Source organism: Thamnophis sirtalis, unplaced genomic scaffold (assembly GCF_051295495.1).
Source record: "Thamnophis sirtalis isolate CommonGarterSnake01/CBP01778 unplaced genomic scaffold, rThaSir2_p1.2 scaffold_8, whole genome shotgun sequence".
NCBI classification, from domain to species: domain Eukaryota; kingdom Metazoa; phylum Chordata; class Lepidosauria; order Squamata; family Natricidae; genus Thamnophis; species Thamnophis sirtalis.
This window is the reverse complement of record NW_028261388.1, coordinates 34,419,175-34,431,352: the sequence shown is the minus strand read 5'-3', so window position 1 is coordinate 34,431,352 and position 12,178 is coordinate 34,419,175. Positions and strand designations below refer to the sequence as shown.

The following is a 12,178-nucleotide window of genomic DNA, read 5'->3' as shown; positions in this document are numbered from 1 at the left end:
GATACAGACATTAAAAAAGCATTCTAAATCATTCACAGCTTTTTGCTACAAGAGACAGCTTCCCTATAATTAAGTTTTTTTATAAGAAGCTAAGCAACGTTAGTAATTGTCAATATCCATTTTTTATGTTAAAACTGTTTAGCAGATAATCATTACTACAATTAACTTAATTGTCATAAAATATATTCTTAATGGAACATAATACTATTTAATTTCTACCAATGAAATACACATGAAAATTAAGAATGGAAAAGGTTTTTTTCTGCTCTAGTATTAATATTTTCTTCTAATTTCTTGTAATTAAAAAGACTAAAATTTAGGAAAGATCAGAAAAGATGCTAATCATAGGCATTGTTCTGCAATATATTTATGAGATTTTTAGGAAGTGCCTTCAATCTACAATTAAATTCTTAGAACTTTGTAGAAATATGATTTTCTACATGGAACCGTGATAGCAATACAGTACTGCTTGTACTCAGGTAATTCGGATTGGAATTTCTGTCATTCAGCGATGCGACCATAAAGCATGATGTTGCATGACTGCATTGCTTAGCAACAGCAATACCGGTTACCATCGTCACCCCAGAACTATATGGGTCATTAAGCAGGTAAGAATTCCAAGCAATGACTGCAGGGGTGTAAAGGTACTGTGGATGGGACAGCCAAAGTGGTTGCTACAGAACATGGGTGGGTTGAGGGGATTGTGGACAGGTGTGACAGAACATGAGTGGGTCAGTAGGGGTATGGGTAGCTTGGTAGAGGTTGTGGGTGAACCAGCCAGAGGCTGGCAGGACAGTGTTATAGATTATGAGATCCCTGGGATCTTGTTCTTATTTCATGTGTGGCTCTTAAAGAAAAAGCAGCAGGATCAACTTCCAGAAACAACTTGTGATCTTCCCTGCTGTCTTTTCTGCTAGCTTTGCTAGTGGAAAACTGGTAGTAAAGGTTCCAAATAGGGATCACATTACTGCAGTACATTACAAATACTGCAAGTGTATACTGATTGCTAAATTCCCCAATTGCAATCATATGAGTATTGGTCATAAGTACCATTCATTCAGCACTGTCATAACTCTGAATAGTTGCTGAACTAGTGGTCATAATCCTAGGACTGCCTGTACTCAAGCTGGCATAAATGCTTTCAGAAGATATTTATGATGACAAATTACCTACCTACCTACCTACCTACCTACCTACCTACCTACCTACCTACCTACCTACCTACCTACCTACCTACCTACCTACCTACATCTATCTATCTATCTATCTATCTATCTATCTATCTATCTATCTATCTATCTATCTATCTATCTATCTATTCCAACCAAACTTAGTACACAGATGACTTACTGTCTGGAAAAAATACTGTGGGTGTAAGTCACTCCTAACACCCCTCGGTGTCTGTGTTCTGTTACAATACAGCTTGTTGTACCTTAAAATGGATTCTACTGTACTGCCGTAAAATGGCTTCTATTGTACAGCTTAGTGAAGTTGCCATGATAACGGCTTCACATTATTCCACAAGGGGGCTCCCTCTGGTAAGGGAAAAAAATCCAACATTAGAAATTATGTTTGGTCCAGACATTTCTCCCCTATTAATAAATAGCCAGGCAATGCCGGGTTATCAGCTAGACTTCTATAAATTCATGGATGAAGGCCTCCATTTCATGGAAAGACTACATAACAATACATCTATAGGTTGTCCTTATTTAATGACCAGACATACAACACTGAAGTTATGCTGGTGCTGAAGAACACTTGTAACTGGTCCTTGCAGTGGTAGTCACTGAAGCATCCCTGCATCACATGCTCAGAATTTGGGTGCTTAGCAGTTGGCTTTAAGTTACAATAGTCACAGCATCCTGTGATTGTCATTTATAACCTTCTAAGAAGCTGTCAATAGGGAAGCTGGGAAGAGGTTGCAAATTGTGATAATGTGACATTGCAGTTAATGACTACACAGGATTTGCTAAATAATGGCAGTCAGAACAACTACAATTGGCAGCATAAGTTGGCACAAATATGTGATGTCACACTTTACTACCAAAGCATTTAGCAGCAGAGTTATCAATCTAGATTATTAGCGTTAAACAAGGACTCCCTATATTAATTGCTTTGGTTGGAAAAAGATTTAATTTTCGCTTTATACTGAGTAGTGTTCTAAATGTTCCCAAGATCAGTGTAAATGGCAATTTGCACATGTCATTCAGAATTCAGAAAGCTAACAGAAGCTCTCTTAAATAATAAACTCTTTATAAACAAAAGGAGAAAAACTATCTAGTAAAGAAAACACTACAATACTTGCTCATATAATGGCCACAAACAAAGACTCAAAATAGACTAAAATATACAGCAGTCATTCAAAATGCTCAATTTCTCCATCTTCTATAAACCATAAACATCTAAACTAAAAATTGTTACTAGAATATAATCAATCAAAATTCAAAGGAAAAAAGGGCCAGGGTCTTCTAAATGAATCTTAAAACACAAATGATTTAACTGATTTACAATAAGACAGCAAGCCAGGTTTAGTTAGTTTCAAGCCACATAGGACTTGTAAATTAAAACCAGCACTTTGAACTTGATCTGGAAAATTATTTCAAACAAGTGCAGGAACATTAGCACATGCATTGTATTATTCAATGGGTTATTGTCACCAGCCATCAAGCCACCATACAACAGCAGTTTCCAAATTATCTTTAAAGCAGTTCCAGGTAGGAAGCATAGAGTATTTTATCTGTATGGTGATATGCCTGATTTGTAAGGGCTTGCTAGTTTCCTTGTCCAGCAGCTAAAGGTGTGCAAAGGCTCCCTTGGCTATGGTCTCCATCTGCTAATTGAGTTTAGGGGAATCTTCACACTGCAGATCTGCTCCTTCATGCAAGTCCATCCCAATACAGAGATAACCCAGCAAGTGGATATGGCAGTTTGCCTATGAACTATCGACTGGGGAAGAAAATACCTCAAAATAAGTGGAAAATTGTATGGAACAGATAAAAACAAAAAAATAGCTGGGTTCCTAAATGGTTTGAAGAATAGAAATGGAATGCAGCTAGAAGTGCTTGAAACAAAAACTCTTCACATTCATATTTTGTTTCAGAACCTCATTTGTTATTAAATGCAATGAATCTGAAAATGGTTCTTAATTAAACCCTTTGAAATCTGAAACACCCCATTTTGAGTTCTAAACAACCACTCTGGATTGAATATACTTTTTAACCATTATTCTATTCTTGTTTACTGCAAACAATGCAGACATTTTGAATGTGAAACATTCTTAAACTTTTGCACATCAAAGGAGGATGGTTTTTCTTCAAAGCTATTTTTTCATTTTCGTTCAGATATCCTTTTTTAACAACTAAAGTGGAGAATTTTCTCTTAATTCTCTTGTAAGAAACTGCATATATAAAAAGGTTTGGTTCTACTTCCTTAATCATTTATTTCTCATGCTGTACAATATAAATAACTGTATTAATCTTTGGGAAAATAATCAAAGTTATGTGATTGTCCTCTGCCATTCCTTCCCTCACACTCGCTTTGTGCATACCCCTAATCCTCTAAATATAGGGGGAGAAGGCAGTGTCAAAGTAGTAGATGTTTTATAATGAGCTCTTTCAGTAAAAAAAACCTCTCTTAAATGTTAAAATGATGTCACTAATCCAAGACAAAAGATGTACCAAATAGCTGTGAAAATACATTATGTAGTAATGTAACCTATTAAACATTTTTTTAAAGAAATAATTAAGCAGTAAAGATAATTACTTACTTCTTGTGCAGTCAAGGCATGTTCTCCAGCTAACAGTAGCATGCTGAGGCCTCCCATTTGCGTAGGATCTGACAGAAAAGAAATTATATATGGAAACATTTTAGTCAAAATATTTATTTAGAAATAGTATAGGCAAACCTATTGCCTTAAACATCTGCAGCTTTAATAGTGAAGAAACCTGTAATAACTGCATACCTTAACATAGAAGGAAGGCATCTCAAAATATGTTGGGAAAAAATGGATGTTGTCTTTTCTTTAACAAAACTGTTAGGTTGTGTGTGTGTGTTTGTGTGTATGTGTTCATATGCCTACATAAATAACCATAGAACTTGAACTGAATAAAGAATCAAAGGTAATACAAGGTATTTACTTTAAAAAAATAGAACACCGTGTTAAAAAAAATAAATCACTCTACATACAATAACACATTTGACAAATAAATATCAGAAAATATACCTATATGACCTGCAAATTATTTACATATTTATTTATATTTTATTACTGAAATTTATATGAAATTTAATTCCAGAATAGTTCTGAGTGGCTTATGCAATTATGCAAACATACAAAGTAAAATATACAGTGTTTTTTAAATCTAAGTCTAACAATAAACTTCTAAGCCATTGACACAGTGCACAGGAAACAATCCTAGCACTAACAATTTCCTATGCAGTGAGGGGACCCACCATACAACCAGTCTCCAAATGGCTTTTGAAACAGCCAGATCTTGAAAGTCAACAAGGTGGTACTGTCTAGATTTCATATGGAACACCATTCCAAGTTATTTACTGTTTAGAAGCTGGTATAATTTGGCATTTTAAGTCTTCTTCAATGGGAGTAGGGCAGAAGAACAGAATCAACACATATAAACACCCCCCCCCCCCAAAAAAAAATGATAGAACAGTGATAAGTGATTAGACAAATTCACTAAGCAAATGGCTACTACTTGCAATCAGCATAATATCATAATATGAGGACAGCTCCTGAATAACAGCGTAATAAAAGTTACTATTATACTGATGGCTCGAGAAGATACCACAGTTAGACACTATATGAATGGAATGCAGAACTAGATAGGGCTTTATTCTAATGTAGGAAGGTTTAATGATGGGAGATGAATCTATGAAGGGGATTTAGTCATTTTTTTTTCTTTCCACAAGTAAAAGCCACAATTCAAAGCATCCTTATCGTAAGCTTGTAAGACTGGGATTGACAAACTTACCTGCCATTGCAAAATTCAGCTGAGGGGTTTCTTCTGTCTTCATCAATTTTTTTGGACTAGACAAATCTTTTGTAACTTCTGATGGGAAAGCCCAAAGCTTTTTTCGATTTGTTAATGTGGGTGACTGAGTTTTCACAGGTTTGTTTGTAGGTGGACACCATTTATAGCCAGGATTTGCTTTCATAAATGCATCTTTATACTATGAGAAGAACAAATAATTTGCTTTAAGGCACAGCACATTTATTTGAAAAAAATGAGTTAGTTGTAGGTTAACAGATCATTTATTCCATCAAACAAGCAGTCCACCCATGGCCATTTGAAAATTGCCATAATGAAGTGAGAGCCGCTCACTGAAATAAATGTGCCATGCCTGCCTATACACATCATAACAAAGACAAAATTTCCTTAAAATAAGGAATGCTACTGAAAATACAAACCTTCATTTTCTATGTATATTTCTTCCTGTAGAACAAAGAAATGTTAAGGCGGCTCAATGGCAAGTTTTTGTTGTTAATTACTGCTGTTATACTCTTAAACAGCATAAAGAATAAAAAATTATATGTTTAATTGAATGTTTCTTACATATTCTTGGAATGAACATTACTGGGCTGAACACTTAGTCATATTGTTTCTTTTCAATAGAAAATGTGGAACTTACTTTTAGACTCATATCACTTGAGGCACAGTACTGTATCCATTTTTTAAAGAAAAATTATTCTTAACAGCTTTTGAGTTGTAAGTTTTTATAGGAATATTATATATACAATAATTTCCTGACCCATTAATTAAGGCTTTGTTTATCAAAGATAAATTTCCTACATTATGCTATCCCTAATATGTAATTTGCTGCTCAATGTTTCTACTTCATTTCTTTAATTAATTAGTTTATTTATTGTTAACATATTAATCAAGTCTCTTAAATTCATTACAGATAATCCTTGAGATACGACCAGTCACTTAACTGTCATTCAAAGTAACAACAGACTTCTTAAAAGCCATATAAGATCCTGTTTTGAAGTTATGGCCACTGTAGTGCTGCCGGTAACATTCACCCTTACAATTGACCGCAGGGACACTGTCGCATCTCCCCACCTCTTTGCCTCCCATCCTTCCCCATTGGTACCCAGGCTTTGGCCTTACTCTGCACATGCCCATCAGTTACTGTACCTTTTGAAGATCTCAACCTCATGTTGGAGAAGAAGGGAAGGCCACGCATCCCAGTGCCATATGGCTGCCTCCCTGAAACAGCAGCCATTTTCAGTGAACCTACAAATCCTTAAGATGGTTTTCAGAAGCTTTCTGCAGTGCTGTGCAGACTGTGTTAAGCAATTGCAGGTGCAATGAAAATGATTCTGGAAAAATGGGGCATGGAGGTGGCGCAGTGGTTAAATACAGCACTGCAGGCTACTTCAGCTGACTGCAGTTCTGCAATTCTGCAGTTCAAATCTCACTGGCTCAAGGTTGATTCAGCCTTCCATCCTTCTGAGGTGGGTAAAATGAGGACCCGGATTGTTGGGGACAATATGCTGACTCTGTAAACCGCTTAGAGAGGGCTGAAAGCCCTATGAAGTGGTATATAAGTCTAACTGCTATTGCTATTGGTCTCTCCCCAACCTGAGGCTCAGAAATCTTCAAAATAGAAGTGAGAAAGAAAGAGAGTGTGGGGCCTGGTACAGTGGGGTGGGGAGAGGGAAATATCCACAGGGTTCCAAGGGATGACAAGCAGAGTGTGTCGGGGTGGTGGTGGTGACCTTAGGAAGTCTAGAGAAGGCAGGCTTGGGACTGCACTAGACCTCCAAGCCTACTCTGACAGACCCTGTGCTCTGCTTAACGACCTACAAGTTAATTGAACCGCTGCATCAGGTGGGGATCCTTAAGCAAGACCACCTCACTTAATGGCCATCACTACTTACAACTGTAATGGGAAGGATCTATTACAGTTGTAACTCAAGGACTACCTATATAAAAAAAATCACAAATTATACTAAGGCAGAGTTGAAATGTATTAATGTTACCTGTTATTTATTTATTTATTCTGTTCAGGCAATGATGTTATTTTCATTATAGCACTTCATTTACAGAATATTCTCAACAATACTATTAGCTGCCATAAACTTTTTAAAATGTACAGCAATTTATATATTTTACTACTTTTCAATTTTATCTGAACTTGTTTGGATAAAGGGCAGGATATCAATTAGTTTAGATAAATATAATAATAATTCCTTACGTCAAAGGGTCTTCCCAATTAAATGTTATTAAGGTCTTCTATCTTCAATTGGGATAATACTGTCAGATAACTGAGTTGCGTGGAGATTATGAGGAAGATAACTAATCAGCTTGAAAGCCCTGCTGCTTCATTGCAGACAAGGTAATGGGGATTTTTCTTACATTTTAATTCCATGATGATCTTTATTTTTATAACTTTCTTATTACTGAATATGACATAAGGAAACTATCTTTGCCAGCTCAGGACTGATGTTGGTAAGGAACAAATAAAACTATTGCTTGACATAAATTAGTAAGATGGCTCAAAAATAAATAGGTATTTATCATTTTCTATTGTAGTTCTACATTCAAAATACCTTTAAGATGTACTTCTAAATAGGGAAATATATTACTACATAGTCAAACATTTTAAAATACTGCTAAATTCTCCTGTAAATGCACTGCTAAGAAAGAGAACTTAGTGATATTAACTATTTAATTCCTGAATAACTGGAGAATCATCTTACCTAACCATAATCTTACATTTCATACTTAACACAAAAACACCTGTTTGAAATTTGTCTCTGAAAATTAACTCTATGCAAAGATAAGTGAACCTCTATGTGAGGAATTAAATAGCTTATAAAATATAGTTACATTTTCAAGTATATCATATTCTTACAAATTAAAAAAACAAACAATAAACATAGCTTATTAACATACTTATCTTGTTTGGTTGCACTGTATTTGGGTGCTTCCCAAATGTTCTGGATCAATACTCACACAATTCTTGCCATTGCAGATTCCTTCTTTTGATATTTATTAAAATATTTCACTGAGAGATCTCCTCTATATAAGAGTGATGGGAGCCTCTGGTGTCTGGGGCCAAGCTATACAGGCCAAGCAAGGGTCAAAGTGGGTGGAGCAATGAACCAAGAGGGAGGAATGGAAGCTCTTAAATTTTTTGTTTGCCTTCGCTGTCCTTGCCACTTTTAACTTTTACTTATTACATTAATTTATTCATTTATTTTACTGTTAACTTTAAGTTCTAGTTTTTAATTTTATATACTAGTCTTTGATTGTTAATTGTTAGCTGTCTTAAGGGTTTGCCTGAGTAGAAAAGTGAAGCATAAATCAAACAAATATATTATCAAGAAAATGTACAATATATAATTGAAAGACTCATTGATCCTATTATTGTATACCTCCTTGGCCATGTCGGTGTATTTTTGTTTTTCTTTAGGCTCAAGAAGAGACCACCAATCTGCCAATATTTTGGTAGCACCACGATTGTCCAGACGAGGATGTTCTTGCCGGACAAGGGAACGATGACGTTTGCAGAACAAAAGGAATGCATTCATTGGTCTGCGAGCTCGCTGTTCTGAAGATTCCTCATCTTCTGTTTCATCAGCATCATGATCAAGACCATCAGCACTCAGAATCTGGACCTATTTTACAATGAAGAAAATATAACATATACAAAGAATGTTACTGACAAGGATTTCTTATTACATCCACAAGTTATTTGCTCTGATACCTAGTTTCAAGTAAAGAAATATGTCTGTATGCAAGAAAAAAAAACCTTATTCTACTTAAAGCAGACTCTCCACGAAGATGTTTACATATTCCAGTTTAAACAGTTTAAGAGTATGAACTCTTTGATACTAGAAGCAATATATAAATTAAGTAAATCATATAAAATATTATGTTGGTTGCAATAATTTCTTCTTCTTTTCCTTCCTCCTCCCCCCTCTCCTCTTTCCTGTTCCCCTCCCCCCTCCAATAAAGATTATTGTCCAATAAAATTGCATTCCCCCCCTTCTTTAATATGTCCCCTTTCTCTCTCCTTCCCTTTCTTCCTGTGATGTTTCCTGTGAATGATGGCTCATCCACATCTTCCTCAGAGGCCTCAGGGGAGAATGAGAGCATTCCTGGCACATCCAGTATTGCTGACCCTGAACTGTCTGCTGAACATGCCTCGGCTGGGGAACGCTCGAAGGCCAATGGGGAAGAGGGGGAGGAGCTGCGGCCTTGGTAGATGCTAGAGCACACAGGGCAGAGAGGCGAAGATCTGCCAGATTGATGGGGGAAAGGCTCCACCCTTCTTAATGAGCTGCACGAGGAGGGACTATTTGGCATGGCAGGCAGAGGGAGACGTTGTTGGAAGCAATATGTGTCTGTCGTGGCCAGATGGTTGTGTGTGTTTCTGGAACTCTGCAGCTAGTGGATTTAATTCAGTTGCAGAGAGCGTTTATGTTTGTGTTTGGAGCAGCCGGTTATCTGTCAGTTGGACTAATTCGCCATTGCCTGGAAGGTTAGTTTGGAGCTTGTTCGTGGCTCGCTTCAATAAAAATGACCTACCGAACACCTGGATTGGACTATTCCTGCGACTTCTCCTTGCAAACCCTGAAACTCGGACCACCGGACTTATTGACAAGTCTTAGTGGAGGCCCCTAATCTCAGAGAGGATTTTGAGCTGTTTGTTTTTGGAACCTATCCAGGCAAAACCTTTATTTTCAAAATTGTTTTGGTTTGGCTATACGTTTGTTTTGCTTTTGGTTATCTATTTGGTTGTGAGCCAATTATTGTGCTAAGCTTGCAGCTGGGGGTTAGCTGAAAAGCTGAAATGGAACTGTTGTGGGAACAGACTGAATAAAGCTCTCTACACCAACCCTGACATGGGGGTGAGTGGGGGAAGCACACTTCCCCTTTAACTCATTTGACTATTTTAATTATCGTTTGTCATATATATATGGTTTTCATATTACACAGATGTGTATGTACATGGGTTTGTCAAAGGCATTCTCTTTTTTATATAACCTGGTTTGAGTGGAATGTGTTTAAATAAAGAAATGCAGGAATTAAAAAGTAAGACAACTTATTCTAATTTCAACAACAAATAATTGTTAAAATTAGCCTCCTCAATATTTTATGGGGAATTAAAAAAACATAAAGAACAATATATTAACAAGAAGAATAGGATTTGGCCAGGATGAATTAGCCTCAATTTTTCCTCTTATCTATGTAAGAGGAACGAGAACAATATTGGAAGGAACTACTACTAAGTGATGTAGTTACAAAGCATAAAGGTATCCTGGCAATTAAAACTTCCGGATGGCTTCCAACAAGCAAAGCAGGCAGGAAGTTGCAAACTCCAGGAGGATTGCAATCTGGAGGGCAGGAAGTGGCTGCTGTCAGGTGCGGGAGGCTTGGTACTATGGCATTAAGTGCAGCAGGGCTAGGGAAGGCTACTGACAGATGTTGGATGGTAGGCAAATGGCTGGTGAGGAATGAATGAGGTCATGTCAGGGATTGCTCTTCTTGGTAAAGGAAAATGTGTAGATGCCCAGTGAGACAAGACAGAGTTGCTGCTGCTGGGTGGAAGAGACCAGAGCAACTTCTAACCTTAACTGTAGGCTTTCCCCACTGATTTTGCTTGAGTGAGGCCAGTAGGGAAAGTCACAAATGGCAATCACATAACCATAGGATACTGTAACCTAGGAATGTCAAACTCGATTTCATTGAATGCTGCATCAGGGCCTGGATGGGCAGGGCCAGCTTGACATCACTCATGTCAGGGGTAACTCTGGCCGGACACTCTGCCAGAGAAAAGTCTCCCAAGCTCCATTTTAGGCTATGATGGCCTCCGCCAACCCTCTACCAGCAAAAACTGAGCTCGGAAAGGCCGCATTTTCACTGGCAGAGGCACTGTGGGCCAGTCCTTCGCTATTTCCAGAGTTCCCCTACAGGCCGAATGTAAGTACCGCGCGGGCCGGATGTAAATAAAAGCCGAGGTGGCGCAGTGGTTAGAGTGCAGTACTGCAGGCCACTTCAGCTGACTGCTATCTGCAGTTCAGCGGTTCAAATCTCACCAGCTCAAGGTTGACTCAGCCTTCCATCCTTCCGGGGTGGGTGAAATGAGGACCCAGACTGTGGGGGCGATATGCTGACTCTGTAAACCGCTTAGAGAGGGCTGAAAGCCCTATGAAGCGGTATATAAGTCTAACTGCTATTGCTATTGCTATAAATACCCCGCAGGCCGGATCCGACTCCCGGACCTTGTGTTTGACACCCCTGCTGTAACCATTTTAAGTGTGAGCTGATTGTCAAGTGATCACATGCCCATGGAGTTATTGGGACAGATAGAACTTGGGAGGACCACTCAGAAATACAATTCATTCAATGCTGTTGTAACTTTGAATGGGTGGTCATTAACTACTTGTAACCAATGAAATTCATTTCCTGCTCAGTGCAGGAATTCAAGTTAAAGCATATCTAATGGAGGATTCAGTGAAACACCTGTCAGTGTTGTAGGACTATGACTGACAAGAGTTTGTCTTCCAACAGATTGTCAGAATTAAGTTTCCTATCTCTACTGCTTCTTTGAAAAATCTGCAGTTTTGGTTTTGGACAAATCATCCACATTTGCTTTGACTAAGTGGATGATAACTGACACCAACAATATAACTTTTAGTGTTTGTCCATGTCCTTCGACTCTTTACAATATTGTCAATTTCATTACTTGGATTTCTCTGTTTATTGCTTCCAATCTTCTTAAACAAACTTTTTTCTTCAACTACTACACTGTAATCTATGACAGGAATTTCACCAGATGTCTATAAGTTAATACATTTTATATGCTTCTCTGTACTAGTTGATGCTCATTTTATTTTCCTTATTCAGAAAATCAGAATATAGACAACCAAGGCCACAAACTTTTATCATTCAATCATCTTGATGTTTCATACTGAGGTGCAATAGGTAATTTACCTACATTAAAGACTCCCACATTCTTCTATAATGTTCTAGTTTATCATGTATAACCTCAGACACACACTCCTATTTCAGAAAGTGAAAAACAGTAATAAAAAACTAAAAATACAAAAACCAACAGAAAAAAATGCACAAACATACATTTCAGATACCATGTTTCATCAGCTCTCCAATTCCCTTTAGAAAAGGTCTATTTTTAAATATAACTG

At 37.4% G+C, this 12,178-nt stretch overlaps 1 protein-coding gene across 24 annotated transcripts in view; it reads right to left on the bottom strand.

Annotated features, from left to right (window-relative positions):
* The window catches only part of BBX (BBX high mobility group box domain containing), a 123,211-nt gene that overhangs the window by 39,639 nt on the left and 71,394 nt on the right, over positions 1 to 12,178 (bottom strand). For all 24 annotated transcript variants that reach the window (XM_087721406.1, XM_087721427.1, XM_087721415.1 and 21 more), the window contains 3 exons: positions 8,402 to 8,644; positions 4,989 to 5,187; positions 3,767 to 3,834 (listed from right to left, as the gene is read on the bottom strand). In XM_087721406.1, coding sequence (XP_087577532.1) covers positions 3,767 to 3,834; positions 4,989 to 5,187; positions 8,402 to 8,644 — 510 coding nt within the window. The remainder of the gene's footprint in view (positions 1 to 3,766; positions 3,835 to 4,988; positions 5,188 to 8,401; positions 8,645 to 12,178) is intronic.